Here is a 19,390-nt window from a genome sequence, read left to right as displayed (position 1 = left end):
TGTATGCCACAAACACATCAGAAACGGTGTGATTCAGTAGCACAGAAAGCTTTAAAGACAAGAACATCTTTGTAGAGAGATCCGAGTCGTCAGCGGTGAACAGTTCACGGACACTACACCAGCTTTCATCTAAACTCAGTCGGACTCTTCAGAAGCGCTCACCTCTCATGGACGAGTGTGAGCTGGTGTGTTTGCTGGTCATGCTCCATGAACATCAGCTTTCGGAGCGTCTCACACTGCTGGATGACGTGCTGCTCTCTCACAGCCTGCTCTTCAGACGAATGACACTTGATCATCTCCGCCCATTCAGACGCGTGAGCCGCCACCACGTCCTTCACCTGCGGACAGGGACACAAGCACATTTTGTTTTAATGTTCAAAATTGTAAAGGCAAGTAGCTGGAATGTGAAGGGAACAAATGAAAATCACCTCAATACCTTGGATTTGTGATTGGTCGTTACGGTGTTCATTTGCCTTTCGATGTCTCTGCTCATTTCAAGGCTGCAACTTTCACTGGATGAACAAACAGGGAGAGTGTGTTCGTTCCTGTACTAAAATATGACTGAGAACAAGCGCTTACACTTCACAACGTTCTGGCTTTGATTTACACGGGTCATTATATGGAGATCTACAATGATCTATCTATAGCATGGAGATCTACAATGATCTATCTATAGCATGGAGATCTACAATGATCTATCTATAGCATGGAGATCTACAATGATCTATCTATAGCATGAAGATCTACAATGATCTATCTATAGCATGGAGATCTACAATGATCTATCTATAGCATGAAGGTCTACAATGATCTATCTATAGCATGGATATCTACAATGATCAATCTATAGCATGGGGATCTACAATGATCTATCTATAACATGGAGACTACAGCATGGAGATCTACAATGATCTATCTATAACATGGAGATCTACACTGATCTATCTATAGCATGGAGATCTAGAGATCTACAATGATCTAGAGATCTACAATGATCTATCTATAGCATGGAGTTCTACAATGATCTATCTATAACATGGAGATCTACAATGATCTATCTATAGCATGGAGATCTACAATGATCACTCTATAACATGGAGATCTACAATGATCTATCTATAGCATGGATATCTACAATGATCTATCTATAGCATGGAGATCTACAATGATCTATCTATAGCATGGAGATCTACAATGATCTATCTATAGCATGGAGATCTACAATGATCTATCTTTAGCATGGAGATCTACAATGATCTATCTTTAGCATGGAGATCTACAATGATCTATCTATAGCACAGAGTTCTACAATGATCTATCTATAGCATGGGTATCTACAATGATCTATCTATAGCATTAAGGCCTACAATGATCACTCTATAGCATGGAGATCTACAATGATCTATCTATAGCATTAAGATCTACAATGATCTATCTATAACATGGAGATCTACAATGATCTAACTATAGCATGGAGATCTACAATGATCCATCTATAGCATGGAGTTCTACAATGATCTATCTTTATCATGAGATCTACAATGATCTATCTATAGCATTAAGTTCTACAATGATCTTAATGCTATCTTTCTCCATGCTGATCTATCTTTAGAATGGAGATCTACAATGATCTATCTATAGCACGGAATTCTACAATGATCTATCTATAGCATGGAGATCTACAATGATCTATCTATAGCATGGAGATCTACCATGATTTGTCTATAGCATGGAGATCTACAATGATCATCTATAGCATGGATATCTACAATGATCACTCTATAGCATGGAGATCTACAATGATCTATCTATAGCATGGAGATTTTTTTATTATTTTTTATTTTATTATTTTTTTATTATTTATTATTATTATTTTTATTATGATTATATAAAATGCTAAAAAGTAATATAATATAATATAATATAATATAATATAATATAATATAATATAATATAATATAATATAATATAATATAATAATATATATAATGGACACTAATGCCTGAATGTCTCAGCACTGTGTTTGTTTGAGCATCGTTGTGGATAGTTCATGTGAGACTCTCTACATCTGTGTGAATTTCAGCAGAACTGACTTCATACATCCACTAAATAAATCATCAAATCACAGCTGACTCAAACACTGACTTCAAACATCACGAGGGAAATTCACATTCATAAATATGTGCCTGAAGTGAACACGTGTGTTTGGTGCCACAGTACACACGTAAACCTGAAACTTTGATGGCAGTACCTGTATGAAGAGAAAAGTGCACTGAAAAACTAACATCACGTTCACCTCGCTTTCTTGCAGCCTTTTTCGAGTTGCTTCTCCAGCGCTTGCTTCTCTTTATCATGTTGAGCAACAATCCTGTCCACTTGAGCACAGTGGGCGCTCTGCAGTGCAGCGTGTGCCTGAAATAGGAAGCAGGATTGTCTTTGTATCCGTGCTGTCAGTTTTCCTGCCCTACAGGCTTCAGTGTGTGTGACACTCCGGCAAAGTGTTCATAATCAATTCAATGAACTCAGGGATACAAAAGCCTTCAGTCACCTTAGCATGCTTCTTCTTCAAAGCCTCCACATCCTTCTGCTGCTTCTTGACTAGTTTCAAGTAGGTCTGGGGAGAGATTACAGACAAATGAATGCAGCGCTGCCATATTTCACATTTCAGCAACGCAAATCACATCCTTTATTGTGTCTGGTTGGGTTGTCACCTTCGTTTGCTGTAAGTCATCGATGGTCAGTTGAGGTGTGAGAATTGATGCATCTAGGTTCACAAAATAAAATATGTTAATGCAAATGTGAACTGATTCTGAGATGTGTGCTTTATAGGGGTGTAACGATTCGACACATATCATGATACGATATTATTGCGATACTCCAAGACATGGTAAAAGGTTAACAAAAACTACTGTACTGTTGATTAAAATGCTAACTTTGATATTACATTGGGTGTTTAAATGAATAGGTTTGGACTCCAAGAATAACAATATTCATGAATCTGAAGCTGAAATTACTGAATTATTGTACATGAATATGCTTGCACTCTTTCACTGACTATATATATTTAAAATAATGTCGGCCACTTTTTACTGGTAACATCAGACATTTGGCATTATCAGGACACACACATATTCCCCCATTGCATTATTATTAGGGCTGGGTATCGATTCAGATGTTCAAATTCGATTCGATTTCGATTCACAAGCTCTCAATTCGATTCAATTTCAATTCTCGATTCGATTTTCAATTTTCAGATGTTCAAATTCGATTCGATTTCGATTCACAAGCTCTTAATTCAATTCGATTTCAATTCTCGATTCGATTTTCGATTTTCAGATGTTCAAAATCGATTCGATTTCGATTCACAAGCTCTCAATTCGATTCGATTTCAATTCTCGATTCCATTTTCGATTTTCAGGTGTTCAACTTCGATTCGATTTCGATTCACAAGCTCTCAATTTGATTCGATTTCAATTCTCGATTCGTTTTTCGATTTTCAGATGTTCAAATTCGATTCGATTTCGATTCACAAGTTCTCAATTCGATTCGATTTCAATTCTCAATTCGATTTTCAGATGTTCAAATTCGATTCGATTTCAATTCACAAGTTCTCAATCCGATTCGATTTCAATTCTCGATTCGATTTTCAGATGTTCAAATTCGATTCGATTTCAATTCACAAGTTCTCAATTCGATTCGATTTCAATTCTCGATTCGATTTTCGATTTTCAGATGTTCAAATTCGATTCGATTTCGATTCACAAGCTCTCAATTCGATTTGATTTCAATTCTCGATTCGATTTTCAGATGTTCAAATTCGATTTCAATTCTCGATTCGATTTTCGATTTTCAGATGTTCAAATTCGATTCGATTTCGATTCACAAGTTCTCAATTCGATTCAATTTCAATTGTCGATTTGATTTTCAGATGTTCAAATTCGATTCGATTTTGATTCATAAGTTCTCGATTCGATTTCAATTCTCGATTTTCAGATGTTCAAATTCGATTCGAATTCGATTCACAAGTTCTCAATTCGATTAAATTTCAATTCTCGATTCGATATTCGATTTTCAGATGTTCAAATTCAATTCGATTTCGATTCACAAGTTCTCAATTCGATTCGATTTCAATTCTCGATTCGATTTTCGATTTTCAGATGTTCAAATTCGATTCGATTTCGATTCACAAGCTCTCAATTCGATTTGATTTCAATTCTCGATTCGATTTTCAGATGTTCAAATTCGATTTCAATTCTCGATTCGATTTTCGATTTTCAGATGTTGAAATTCGATTCGATTTCGATTCACAAGTTCTCAATTCGATTCAATTTCAATTGTCGATTTGATTTTCAGATGTTCAAATTCGATTCGATTTTGATTCATAAGTTCTCGATTCGATTTCAATTCTCGATTTTCAGATGTTCAAATTCGATTCGAATTCGATTCACAAGTTCTCAATTCGATTAAATTTCAATTCTCGATTCGATATTCGATTTTCAGATGTTCAAATTCAATTCGATTTCGATTCACAAGTTCTCAATTTGATTCGATTTCAATTCTCGATTCGATTTTCGATTTTGATTCGATTCTGGATTCGACTATAATGAAACAAGATGTAATACAAATCCATATTTATAAAAAAAAACGTGTATTAATTAACCTCTTGTAAACTTATGTACAAAGAAATTAAGCAACAAACCTGTATATAAAATTATTTTTATTTTAGGTACACTATACACTAAATGCATACAATGAATAGACAGGAATTTCTAAACTGATGCTGAAAATTGGACATAATTGGCTGAAAGTCAGAACAGTCACACGCCTTGATCAATATATAACTGTGTACTGTCTATACACAGTATATATCCATTAGGTTCAGGTTTGTAACATGTTTGTATGTATATATAAATGATAAAATAGAAATTGTATTAAATTCTAGATGAATTTATTCATTCAGTCATTCATATATTCATTCGTCCTGTTTCACTTAGGAATATGTCAAATTACTAAATTGCTTTGAATTAAAATGTTAGCTAAAGTTACAAATGTGCATTAGATTTATCATTATAAATCAAATATTTATATATATTTAATATTAGTTCAAAACTTATCTGATGTCCTCTCCAAATTCACTGTCGGACTGATTTATGTACTTCTATTTCTCCGACACAGAGCCACTACCCATGTCTAACTCGTTTGAACTTTTATAGTTACCCTCTTTGGAGCAGGTGACCGTATTTTGTCCCAGTTTCCCCGAGTCCTTCTGCGGTGTCGTCGCGGCCGAATTCTCTCTCCGCTTCTTATTCCCCATCCAGCGGTCGTTCGGCACATCAGCAATATCTGACTGAATAAACAACCAGAATGCATTAAACATCATCATTCTCCTTCACAGCATGGGGAAATAAACGACTGGATTCTGCATTATCTGAAGTACGAATTATAATACTATTTTGTCAAATCATTTGTGCATGTAAAATTAAGCAGCCAACATGTGTATCAAATAGATGCACAAGTGAGAAAAATGCCTGAAAATGCACATCAATGCTGAAAGTTTAATGCTAGCAGTCGATTGGTACAGTTGAAGAACTGATTCAAGTACATGTTCTCAAGGTTGTGTGTGCATTAATGATGCAGATGCTCACCGTCTCAATGCCCATGGCTCTCATTTGGTCTGTTCTTTTCTCACAGATGGATAAGAACCTTTTGGGATCAGACAGGGCATCTACAATAGCTGAAACGAAAAGATCTGTCAGCGTGAAGACTTGTGATGAAACTCAATGGACTTGCTTTCGTCACGTTAGCGTGCTTACCTCCGAAGCCGTCAGGCACGTATGTTTTGAGGATGATGTTGCAGAAGACGGTGGCCAGAGACAGAGGTTTGTTGTACTCGTTCCTCAGGGAGATGTGCCTATAGCCGGACTGCAGTCCATCCAGCGGGAGGATCCGCTGTCCGATCAGTTTACTGTTGTCATCGTACACGGCCACCCGGAGCACAGCCAGATCCGGCAGGATCACCTGTGGGATCGAGGCGTCGCGTGTCGTTTACTCTGCTTGTGTTTCCGACTTAAAGGAAGGGGCTTTTAAACGTAAAACGAGAGCGACGTGACCTAGAATAGCTTAAAGGCACACTATGCAAGAATTGTACCTTAAAGGAGTCGTTCACTTTTTTAAAAAAAAACTTTTGCTGATAATTTACTCATCCCCATGTCATCCAAGATGTCCATGTCTTTCTTTCTTCAGTCGAAAAGAAATTAAGGTTTTTGATGAAAACATTCAAGGATTTTTCTCCATATAATGGACTTCAATGGGGTCCAAAATGGTTCAAGGTCCAAATGAGAGTTTCAGTGCAGCTTCAAAGGACTTTAAACGATTCCAGACGATGAATAAGGGTCTTATCAAGCGAAACGATCGCTCATTTAATAAATAAATAACAAAGTTTAAGTTTTATAAGCACAAATGCTCGCCTTGCTCTGTTCTGTGATGAGCGTTCGTGACTCTTCTGTTCAAAGTAGTTCATCAAAATGAACAAACCTTTTTGAGTCATGACTTGAAGGGTTCTTGATAAGACCCTTATTCATTGTCTGGAATCGTTTAAAGCCCTTTGAACAGTTTGCAGTTTGCACTGAAACTCTCTTTTGGACCTTCACCCGTTTGGTTCCCATTGAAGTCCATTATATGGAGAAAAATCCTGGAATGTTTTCATCAAAAACCTTAATTTCTTTTCGACTGAAGAAAGAAAGACATGGACATCTTGGATGACATGGGAGTGAGTAAATTATCAGCAAAAGTTTTTTTTAAAAGTGAACTACTCCTTTAAGAATCATTGAGAACGAGCACTTTGGCTCTTCAGGGTAAAAAGATCGTAATCGAGACAAAGACGTCGCTGGCATAAAGGTTACCTTTCTGAAGACAAATGATTCTGCGTTGTACACCGGATTCAGCCCGTTGTTCATGACCATCCTGGTGCGAAACTCTTTCCGGATGGTGTCCGTGGGGAGCCCGTACATGTCCACCTCCACGTACGTGCCGATCTTCTTATCGGACAAAAACTGTCCAGAGATCACCTGAGAGACAAACACTCATTCCTGAAGTAAGAACAGCTGGGTGCGAGCAGACGCTTTCATTCACAGTGAATGATTAACAGTACACGCATTACAGTCACATAATTAACAGTGTAACACTAGCACTAACAAACCTCAGTACTCAATGTGTCTGTCATTAAACATGAAGTGTTATTATTCAGGCAATGTGTCAAAGTGTCTTTTCACTTGGTTTTAAAGGAAGAATTCGAATAAATAATAATTAATAAATAAGTTAAGAAATATTCAGACAAAGTGTACGAATCATTTAATCTAACTGATTCACTGAAAAGAACCAATTAAAGTCAATTTAAATAGATATATGAATCAGGAGGCAATAATTCATTGTTTAATAATTTACATATATTTAAATTTACTTTAATTGGTTCTTTTCAATGAATAAGTTGAACAGATAAATGAATCAGTAGGCAATACATATTTATTTATTTACATCTGTCTAACTTATTCATTGAAAATTCTAATAAACTGAAATTAATAAATGTAAATAAGCAGATTTAAATAAATATATGTATAATAAACATTCAGACAAATTGCTTAATAAACCATTTAGTGATTCTAAATGATTTAAGCTGATTCATTGGAAACAACAAACATATTTAAATTAATAAAATGTAAATAAATAGATGTGAATGAATCATTTAGTCAGTCTGACTGATTCACTGAGAAGCTGCGATCAGGGTTTCCTCAGACGCAGGGAAACGCATGTTCACTAAAGACATTCCTGTGGTTTTCCAAGCCTGATTGCAGATTTCCCATGACCACAGGAAGCCTGTTAAAGTTCAGTCGGACTGAAAGGACACACACCTGGACACTGCATGTGGCAGCGATCACTCCGTCCACCGGCGTCTCTGAGAACGGGTCGAACATGCGATCGGGCCGGCGCATGAAATCAGGCTTCAGAAGAAACCTGAGGGTTCGACACATATCATCAGGACTGATGGGTTTCATTAATGCCGACACTGCTAAACACGATGCTAATGGACATAGCCAAGATGAATGTGTTGATTAATATGCAAATGAACACTGACAGCAAAAAAAACTTTTGCTGATAATTTACTCACCCCCATGTCATCCAAGATGTCCATTTCTTTCTTTCTTCGGTCGAAAAGAAATTAAGGTTTTTGATATTTTATATTTTTTGAAACGATCGGTCATTTCAAAAATAAATAAAAAAAACTTTACGTTTTATAAGCACAAAACTTGTTTTGCAAGACGAGCATTTGTGCTTATAAAACTTAAACTTTTTTATTTAATTTTTTAAATGAGCGATCGTTTCGCTTGATAAGACCCTTATTCATCGTCTGGTGTCGTTTAAAGCCCTTTGAAGCTGCACTGAAACTCTCATCTGGACCTTGAACCGTTTGGACCCCATTGAAGTCCATTATATGGAGAAATCCTGGAATGTTTTCATCAGTTTACTTTGCATTGGTCACTTGTTGATTTATTAAAAATATGGCCTGTTTTTAATGCAATAAACCCTTTAAATTTAGATTTTAAGCTCATTTATATTATTATTACTGTTGTTATTATTATGAATAATAATATTTTACATGCAGCTGCCACACACAAATCTATTTCAATTGCAATTAAAATATTTTATGATTTTATTTATTATTATTTATTGCAAAACTGTGTTTACGTCTCTCTCCATAATATTGATCCATAATAGAAGGATGATTGGATGTATGGGTATCTATCTATACGGATGCACAAACAATATCAAACTATACAAATAAAATAGTCCTGAATTATGTGTGTAATTAACTAACCCGTCTGTCTGTTACAGTTAACCCCGCATATGGGGTAAGTTGGACCATTTGCACTTCTGCCATTTGCTAGAATTAAACTTGAAGTGTTCATTTGTAGCATATATGTGTAAGTTGCTTGTGTAAAAAAAGTTGCATCTAACTTAATAATGAGCCAAAACCAAAATGTGTTAGGTTGTGCCCCGCTCTCTCCCCCTACTTAATGTTAGTTAAGTTGCTTTTGTGCATGATGTTTGACATGTAGAATATGTTTCTGAAGGTCAAGTGTTGACGTTTACACGGTTTTAGTTGCAATAAAAGTTCTGACACAATGAAGTTCTGACACTTCAGATCAATGAAACTTTGATGGAAGATCTTTTAGACTTGATGGAGCGTTGTATTTTTGTCTCTCTGAGTGAAACTCATGATGCTTTGTCTAGTGATAAATGTGTCAGAGTAACTGGATCATCTGTGAGCACATGATGGTTCATTAATGCAATAGCTGTCAAAAAACTCGAGTAATAATGAATAGCGCAGCCGTCAAACGTACCCTACTTTTAATTTGATGTTTAGCTTTTTTCTACAGCTTCAAACTAGATTAACAGCAAGTACACTGCATTAATTGTAGGTAAACCCCTCTAATTGAGTTATTCAGTGTAATTAGTAGTGTTTTACTCACCCACATGAGCCGTTATACTCAAACTTCCCTTGGTTCAGCTGCATCGCCAAATCTACAGGAAACAACAATCAGACACAACATCAGGACAGGTTTGACCTCTCTTTGACCCCAAATGATGTTTGATGGAATTATTAATAAACATAATAATAATAATAAAAAAATTCTTAATATATGTTACCATGCATGTTAACCTTTTTAATATTATTTCTACATTTTATATTTTACTTCAAAATCAAAAAGAAAGAAATAAGTATTATCAGTATTAAATGTCTGATATTTAATTTGATAATAAATTAAATAATTAAATTATTATTGTAATAAATAAAAATAACAATTAAAAACCAAATAAAAAAATAAAATAAAAAAATGCTACCATGCATTTTTTTAATACTTTTTTATTATTATTTTTCAAAATGTCATATTTTACACCAAATTTAAAGTATTATTGGTATCATAAATAAGCATTTATCACAAAAATTAAATGTGTCAATATAATAAAATAATTATAGATATACAATATATATATATATATATATATATATATATATATTAATAATAATAATTATAATAATAAATAGACATAGATTCACTAAAAAATGTATGACAAAAAAATGTATTAAAAATTAATTCAATAAGAACAACAAAACAAAAATTTAACTAATATATTATCATGCATTTTTTATTACTTTTTAACATTTCATATTTTACTCAAATCAAATAAGTAATAAGATTCAAAAATTTATAATAATTATCATTATATTATTATATATAATAATAACATTATCAGTATTAAATATAATTAAAAAATGTGGCACTTGGAAGGGCTGAGAAGTGTTATTATGATTATTAAAATGCCAGTTTGTTTGAGTGAGTGTGGAACTGGAATTAAAGCGTTCTGACATCATGACTGACACATCAAACCCTCTCCAGCCGACAGCAACAGAACAAACCAGAGCAAACTCCAGTTTCAGGAGCACACACACACTAACCTTATCACTAAACCTGCCTCTCTCTCTCTCTCTCTCTCTCTCTCTCTCTCTCTCTCTGTGTGTGTGTGAGTGGTCTGCAGTACCTGGGGTCTGGAAGTTCAGAGACACCATCTGGCAGCCGGCGTTCCAGAAGATCTGTGGCATGTAATTACTGGAGTCCACTCGTCCTCCTTTAGGGTAGATGCGACTCATCTGACGCTTGTTGTAGCTGCGCATCTCATTCAAGGAAACTCAAACGGAAAGGTTTCGGGGAGTTGTGGAGCCGCACACTTTAAACTTCACCCTTGAAGGCATCCTCACACTGTCGGCCTGAGTTTCCACAGTACAAACGCTCTTTGAAATCACTCTTTTGGATGAGAATAGAGATATGACGGATCTCTCATTATAAACCTCGAGACCCTCATGCGTTTCAGAGGCTTTCCTTTTAGTTTCACACACACACACACACACACACACACACACACACACACACACACTCTGACTTCATACATCTGCTAAAAATCACAGAAACACCAGCTGATTAAAAGACTTTGAGATCAAAAAGCCATTTCTTCACCTCTTTTCTTCATAAATTTGGATTATGATAAAAGATCCTGCAGTGTTTGAAAACAGATCATACTTGATTTATTCTCGTGTTCTCTAATGATCAAGAGAGATTCGGTGAGACTTAAATGTCCAAGGAAATTTTGGGCCAAAATACTCTTAAAAGAGCCCAAATCTAGATCTGAATAAAAGGTATTCAGAATTTAATTTCTAATAAATAAAATTAATTTAAGTAATAAAATACATTTAACAAATAAAAATGAATTAATAAAAAAATGAAAAATACATACAATTCACGAATAAAATAAAAAAGAGAAACTAGGATATTTTATTGATATGATTTAATTTGTTAATAAATAAACTATGATATTACCTCTAAAATAAAAAATAAAAAACTTTAGGGTTCAGTATTAAACTACAATTATTAAATGAAACAGAATAAATGTAATGAATAAAAATGAATTCAATATTACAAAAAAAAAATGAATGAATAAATATAAATGAAAATAAAAAAGTTACAAATATATAATGAAATAAAAATAAAATAAAATATAAACTATGTTTTATATTGATCACGATTTAAATTCCTAATTTTTTTTTATATACATACAATTAATTTACAAAAGAAATAAACAAATCTAAGATATTACCTCTATATAAATTCACAAATAAAAAAGAAAAGAAAAAAGAAAAACTATGATATTTTATTTGCTAATAAATGGCAAATAGTTGTAAAATAAAATTCCTGAATAAAATAAATGAAACTATTATATTACCTCTATATTTTATCCCCCTCTAAAATCTAGAAAATTACAGATATTTAATCGGCTAACAACTAAAATAATTAAATAATGTAATAAAATAAATGTAATAAATAAAAATAAATTTACATATGAAAACTGATATAGCCTTGTATTTTTTATATTTTATTTGATAATCAAATCTAAAATCTAGAGGTGAATAAAAGGCATTAAAACAGTACTTGCAATAAAAAACCTAAAAAATACTGCAAACTGTTTCCAACCATCCATCTTATTTTCTGCACTCGCACGCCCCCTGGGGACAGAGAAAGGAAATACAAGCTCAACAGCAAAAACCTCAAAATTAAACGTAAAAAAAGTGTAATATTTTCCACTGCAAAAATGTTTAGATGGACATTTAGATGTTTTAGGGGCAGATAAGAGCATGAGACACATGGCTTAGTATGTAAAAGAAAGGATACTTCACAAACTCGATGGCGTTTGTCCTTAAATATCCCAAACCCACAGACTCGTTGAAGGAAGACATGTTGTGATGAATATTGTTTTCTGTGGACATACAGAGAAGATGTGGAGGTGAACCAGACGACCTGTGTGACACAAACACTCTACAAACTAGGTCTAGATAGATATTATCCTCAACTAAAGATATTTAAAACATTCATTTAATATGAAATTCTAGAACACTATTTGAAATCAAAGTGAAATAAAATAAGGCAATATTAGATTAACTTAAACTAATAATAGAAATGTTGCCTGAAATAAGTTTGTTGAAGCGCTAAAAATTACTACCTGAAATTGAATAAAACTTAAAACTGAACAAAAGATAAACTGAAACATTAAATTAAACTAAAACTAAATGTTAATGACAGAAGCACATAACATACCGGTAATTACTAAAGAAAATTAAACAACTTCAAATGAAAAAAAAAATTACTAATAAAAAATAAAATAATTTAATAATAAAAAATGGATTCACAAATTAAAAAAATAAAAAACCATTAGATTTTATTTTAAAGATATGATTTAATTTGCTAATAAATAAGAAAAATAAATGTACTAATGAAAACTGATATAGCCATGTATTTTTTAATATTTTATTTGATAATAAAATCTAAAATCTGACAGAAGCACATAACACAATTACTAAAGAAAATTAAACAATTTCAAATGAAAAAAAAATTACTAATAAAAAATAAAACAATTTAATAATAAAACATGGATTCAAAATTTAAAAAAAGAAAAAAAATATTAGATTGTATTTTAAACATATGATTTAATTTGCTAATAAATAAGCAAAAGTGATATAATCTCTATAGTTTATTTACCTCTATAATATATAGGTGAATAAAAGGCGTTAAATCTTTAGTGGTTAGCGTTAAATTTCTAATAACTAAAATGTAAACTGAATATAATAAAACGAATTCATTAGTAAAGTAAGAATGTTGGCAAAGTCATATTTGCATTAAAAATATCATATTTTTTATTTATTTATTTTTTTATTTAAACTTTATTTAACCAGGTTTGTCTCATTGAGATATAACATCTCTTTTTCAAGAGAGACCTGGCCAAGATAGCAGAATAAATTAGACACAATCACAAAACAAATACAATCATAAAAGAAACACAAAAGAGGCAAAGACAACTCAAGTACATATCAATTTAAATAAAAGTATCATTAATTAAAACATTTTCGTTGAGCGAATGACACTTAATGACAGTTGTCATAAACATGCATAAATTTTCCTTCACATTCATAACATATTATGCACATATTATGTCTTATGCACACCCCTTCAAGTAAAGTGTTACCCAAATGTTTTATGCGATATTCCAGTTAAATTCATAACTTTGGATGGAAACTTGGCTAATGTGTTTTTAGTGCAAAATGTACTTGCCCTCGGCTTCATCAAAGCCTATGAACTTCACGGCCTGAGCGTAGTTGACTATACTGGACAGATACGGGTGGATGTTAGTAGTGGCCGCCACATACGTGTACGACTGAATCAATGCGAGTTCGTCGGCCACATTCGTCTCGTCCGCCTGAAAACATAAACACCAGAGAACGCATGACAACAATACAAAGAAGAAAATGCGGTGTCCGTCCAGGCCGATCTCACCCGCTCAAATCTGGAATACTAAGTTACATTTCTACAGACTCATTTTCTGTCTTTATGATGTAGATGAGAGTGTGTGTCTGCGAGATTGCCATCATCAGAAGTAGAAAAGACAGTAATCTGGCAGAAATATAAATGCTTGTCCAGTCCATTATCATGAGAAGAGGCTTGTGTGTTAGTTCTGAACTCTGCATTCACAACACTCACCAAATGACACAACACACACACACTGTCTCCATTTCCGGATCTGATGACACACACTCTCTGAAGAACTGTCAGAAGTTCTGATGTAAAGTTCATTAAGGTGCCAGTTTAAAAATGTATTTAAACCATGTAGAAATAATAACTACACTGTAAAAAATATTTTCAAGATTTGTTATCACAAAATATTTTCTTTTGTCAAATCAATTTATAATAATTTATTTAGTTGAGATAACTTATTATTTTGAGTTTCTGATGATTAAATTAATCTCCTTCATTGTATTAACTCACTTTTTCCAGTTCAATCAACTTAAAATTTGAAGGCAAACCAGGTTACTTACTTTTTTTAAGTTAAACCAACAATATTTTTTTTACAGCGTAGTAATCACAACATTTTTTCTTTTGTCAAATCAACTTAAAAAAATGTATTTAGTTCAGATAACATACAATTTTGAGTTTCTGCTGATTAAATCATTCTCCTTCATTGTATTAACTCAATTAACTTAAAGTAAGTAACCTGGTTGCCTTAAAATTTTAAGTTAAACCATCAATATTTTTTTACAGTGTACTTTAAAAGCAATAGTTCAATCACACGTATAACTATTTCTTCTGTGGAAAAGAAAGAGGTTTAACAGGAATGTTCTTTTTTTAACACAAAGGAAAAATGAAATCATTGCACTTTAACTTGAACTAAAAATAATAAATAAAATATTTATTCAATTAATAATAAATAATATATTTATATTTAATAATATATTAAAATAAATTACTAAAACAAACTGAAACTGAAATTATTAATATTGAATATCAATGACGCTAAAATAACACTGATAAGCACCATTTATGACATTACAACTCTTTGTCATTTATTAGCAAATAAAATATCATAGTTTTACTTTTTTCTTTGCTTTATTTTTTATTTGAGAATTTATAAAGAGGTAATATCTTAGATTTGTTTATTTCTTTTGTAAATTAATTGTATTTATTAAAAAAATATATTATCAATTAAAATCGTGATTAAAATAAAATATCAGTTTATATTTTTAAATTTATCCCTGTAATGGTCAAAATGTAATGCTGTAAGAACCTTTCTGGGTCTGAGCAGAACCTCTTCCTCCCGATTCTCTTCCTCAGTGATCAGACATCCGTGAATCCGCTCGGGATGAGCTTCGTTTAACAGCTCTGCTAAAGATGGAGAAAATACATTACTCAAAAAAAAAAAAAAAAAACGAAATGTGAAATCAATGCAATACTTCAAAATACAGACTACAAGCAAAAAACAAGAGTACTTTAAGGAAGGAGACATGATGAAAATAATATTCAAAAATATGCAAAGGATAGTCAGTCAAGATGGATTTTTGCATTCAGACTATTTGCATTCATGACAAATACTCTAGTTAAACAGGTATCAATATCACTGTGATATTATTTACATACAATTACAGTATTTATAAATTATTTGAATTAGCTTTATTTTTACATTTTCCTTTATATTTTTATATAATAAAATGATGAATATATATTTTGATTTTGTTTTCTCAGTATTTCCAGTGTTGGTAAATGTATGTGCTCTTTGTAATTTTTATTAGTTTTCCTTATATTTCTATTTTATTCTTTTTTTTAGTTCAAGCTTTAGTAATTTTAGTACTGAAACTTATTTTATTTCAGTTAATTGCCAAAGCAACATTTCTAAAGTTTTTCAATTTTGAGTTTTGAATCTAATATTCAGACTTTATTTCATTTAACAAGCATTATTTGTAATAGTTTTAGTTACCGATAACAGCATGTTAATGAGAGAGAGAGTAAAAAAAAAAAAAAATAGTCATGAACATCTAAATTAAATGTAGTAGAATATGCAGAAATATATTTACCTTTTATACCCTGGAACTAAGCTTTTATATATTTTTTTAATTGAATTGAATTGTTTATTTAAGTGTCAAACACCTTTTATGGTGCCCAGCCCTCATGGGCTTATTAGACACAACATCTTCACACATATCACCAAAATTGTATACATTTTTATTTTTTTATTTTATTTATTTTATATATTAAAATTTTATAATAGTTTAAAGAACTATAAAACATTATATGTAAACAGGCCATTGGGGTCGATTCATTAATTAAAATACTGAATAGCCTGAATGTAATTTACAACACTTTGTCTAAAATAAATGTAGTTTTTTGCTATTAGTACGCAAGGAAACAGAGATTATAGACTATCTCTAGTTTAAAAGTATTGCAAATAGTTAATAATTTTAATATATCATAATAAATAATAGGATATGATCTCATTGTATGTCAGGTACAGCAATGCATTTTTCTGCAAAATTCACTTTTACATGGTGTTTGAACATCAATGCGTGTGGGTAGTGTTACACAACCACCCTATAATGGTACAAACCCACCCACACCTTTTTTATATTCCCATAAATCATAAACAGTGCCTCAAAATTCACGTTTGTGTTTTTATACATTGTGAAGTCACTTTGTCACTATGTGCCCTGTTAGCTTAGCTCCTCCCCTGAGTTGCACAAGGCTCCGCCCTCTTCTGGAAAGGGCAGCTCATTTGCATTTAAAGATACACAAGAGAACAGTGTGTTTTTGCTTTCAGCCAAAAAGGGGCATTAACAACATGCTATAATAAATGATTTGTGGGGTATTTTGATCTGAAACTTCACAAAGACACACTGTGGAGACACCTGAGAGTTATAACCTGTAAAAAGGGGTCATAATAGGTCCCGTTTAATGGCTCTTCCTCACCGGTGGACGTCTCCTCCTCGTTCTCATCTTCAGACATGTTTGTGGAGATGCTGGGCTCTCCGGCCTCCATGTGCTTCCTGAAGTGCTCCAGCTGTTCTGTGGATTAAAACCATGTTTGACTCATTAAACGCACGTCAGTTTTTTAGTTCTGCTGTATTTACGGCACATCACAGCTCTCCGAAAATTCAGAGTTTACAAGTTGTAATTACAAGTTACAATCTCATAATTACGGTAATTCCAATCTGGTGTCAAGTCAACACACCTTTAGTTATGATGACCAGAATTTCCGAGACTTTTGCATGGGGAAAAACTCGATTTTCTTCAGAAAATATGCAAATATAGTCGCTACACTCCACTTTTTTCAAAGAAAAAGATGCCATATTAATTACACATAGTAACTATGGTGTTTGGTAGAAATGAAAATCACTACTTTTTTCAACGTCAGGTTTTAATCTTCTGTTCTTGATGAGGATTTTTCCTCGGAGGTCGTTTGGAGACGGCAGCGGGCATCCGGCCTCCATCTGAGAGAGAAAACATTAGCAGGTAAGTGTGTTACGAGCTCTTGAATAAACACACACACACACACACACACCGAAACACAAACACACTTACTGGGAAATCCTCTAACGGCTGTTTAAGGAGAAGATCTCCAAAGATGTCCTCACAGTAGCGCGCTAGTTTATACTGCTGATGTTTCCTGATGGAGAGGTGAAATTACAGTGTGTTTATTGAGCATTTCTTTATATAGTTTGTGAGATATTAAAGGAGTTCACTTTTAAAAAAACTTTTGCTGATAATTTACTCACCCCCATGTCATCCAAGATGTCCATGTCTTTCTTTCTTCAGTCGAAAAGAAATTAAGGTTTTTGATGAAAACATTCAGGATTTTTCTCCATATAATGGACTTCAATGGGGTCCAAACGGTTCAAGGTCCAAAAGACACTTTCAGTGCAAACTGCAAACTGTTCAAAGGGCTTTAAACGATTCCAGACGATGAATAAGGGTCTTATCAAGCGAAACGATCACTTATTTTTAAGTTTAAGTTTTATAAGCTCAAATGCTCGCCTTGCTCTGTTCTGTGATGGGCGTTCGTGACTCTCCTATTCAAACTCGTTTTTTTTCAAGATGAACGAATCTTTTCCCGAGTCAACTCGTTCATTTTGTTCGTTGAATGAACCAAATGACACGAAAAAAGATTCGTTCATTTTGATGAACGAGTTCGAACAGGAGAGTCACGAACGTGCAGAGCAAGGCGAGCATTTGAGCTTATAAAACTTAAACTTTTTTTTTTTTTAATGCGCGATCGTTTCGCTTGATAAGATCCTTATTCATCGTCTGGAATCATTTAAACCCCTTTGAACAGTTTGCAGTTTGCACTGAAACTCTCTTTTGGACCTTGAACCGTTTGGACCCCATTGAAGTCCATTATATGGAGAAAAATCCTGTTAAGTTTTCATCAAAAACCTTCATTTCTTTTCGACTGAAGAAAAAAAGACATGGACATCTTGGATGACATGGGGGTGAGTGAATTATCAGCAGAAGTTTTTTTAAAAGTGAACTACTCCTTTAAAGAGGATCTGGATAAATTGTTCTGATTAATAAAGCGCATACGTACGTGCAGTGGTTTTCGAAGGACAGAATCACAGGATACTCGGATGTCATGAAGGCCGTCTCTTTAATTCCCTGAATGACGTCCTGCATATAACATACTGTTAATGTTTTCAGTCAAGGCATTCATGCTGATTGGACTGGATTTACTTGACTATTCAAAACTCAAAGCTGACTATTCATATAAGATTGTTGTGGAACATTCACTGAAGAAACAACACAAGAGGTGTGTGTGTGTGTGTGTGTGTGTTGACCTTGAACAGGACGTCTGTGCACATGGCCTTGCCGTGAGTGATTATGGGTTCCTGATCTTCACCTTTTCCATCCCAGCAGTCCAGCTCCACACACCTGCACACACACCAATACACACACAATTTATTCAAAATGACTGTTACTTAGCATCAATTTCAAGCATGGCTTTATAGTATATGCTGCAAAAAAAAAAAAAGTGAAACCATCTATACATCAACAACACTTGCAACATATTTTTTCATGGCCTGTTGACAGATTTATTACTAAACATCCACTTTATAATATTTCTCATTTTCATGTAGCCATTATTCAAAATGTACTGGCAGTAAAATATGCTTGTTCACTTTCTAATTTTTGTTAGAATTTATATTCTGTCAAATGGTAGGTTGTATAATATTTGATAATACTTAGCAATAACTCTAATTGATAAGGAATTTTTTCAAACAATATTGATGTTTTTTTTTTCTTAGCAAATTATCTCATAATAATGCAATAATGTTTGTTTTTAAAGAAAGTTGTAAGTGTTACCCATTTAAAAATAATTTAAAAAATATTAAAATAAATAAATAAACTTGTTAAAATAAATTATATTGTAAATTAGGCTTGTCGAACGATTAATCATGATTAATCGCATC

General features: G+C 32.9%; 1 protein-coding gene across 2 annotated transcripts in view; it reads right to left on the bottom strand.

Moving 5' to 3' along the window:
- Positions 1-19,390, bottom strand: part of plcb4a (phospholipase C, beta 4a) — a 43,545-nt gene that overhangs the window by 10,201 nt on the left and 13,954 nt on the right. Inside the window, exons 13-32 of one of the 2 annotated variants that reach the window (XM_039691041.2) lie at positions 18,758-18,851; positions 18,511-18,590; positions 17,508-17,592; positions 17,326-17,416; positions 16,896-16,991; positions 15,223-15,320; positions 13,716-13,860; positions 12,282-12,366; positions 10,600-10,724; positions 9,528-9,579; positions 7,908-8,010; positions 6,903-7,067; positions 5,814-6,018; positions 5,646-5,734; positions 5,218-5,347; positions 2,712-2,764; positions 2,549-2,614; positions 2,297-2,412; positions 437-512; positions 163-338 (exon numbers count right to left, since the gene is read on the bottom strand). In XM_039691041.2, the coding sequence (XP_039546975.2) occupies positions 163-338; positions 437-512; positions 2,297-2,412; positions 2,549-2,614; positions 2,712-2,764; positions 5,218-5,347; positions 5,646-5,734; positions 5,814-6,018; positions 6,903-7,067; positions 7,908-8,010; positions 9,528-9,579; positions 10,600-10,724; positions 12,282-12,366; positions 13,716-13,860; positions 15,223-15,320; positions 16,896-16,991; positions 17,326-17,416; positions 17,508-17,592; positions 18,511-18,590; positions 18,758-18,851 (2,130 nt within the window). The remainder of the gene's footprint in view (positions 1-162; positions 339-436; positions 513-2,296; positions 2,413-2,548; positions 2,615-2,711; positions 2,765-5,217; positions 5,348-5,645; positions 5,735-5,813; positions 6,019-6,902; positions 7,068-7,907; positions 8,011-9,527; positions 9,580-10,599; positions 10,725-12,281; positions 12,367-13,715; positions 13,861-15,222; positions 15,321-16,895; positions 16,992-17,325; positions 17,417-17,507; positions 17,593-18,510; positions 18,591-18,757; positions 18,852-19,390) is intronic. The other variant, XM_039691042.2, reaches the window with a different exon arrangement.

Source organism: Pimephales promelas, chromosome 15 (genome assembly GCF_988280905.1).
Source record: "Pimephales promelas chromosome 15, fPimPro1.hap1.1, whole genome shotgun sequence".
In the NCBI taxonomy this organism is placed as follows: domain Eukaryota; kingdom Metazoa; phylum Chordata; class Actinopteri; order Cypriniformes; family Leuciscidae; genus Pimephales; species Pimephales promelas.
The sequence above is the reverse complement of the archived record's forward strand: the minus strand, read 5'-3'. Positions and strand labels throughout refer to the sequence as shown.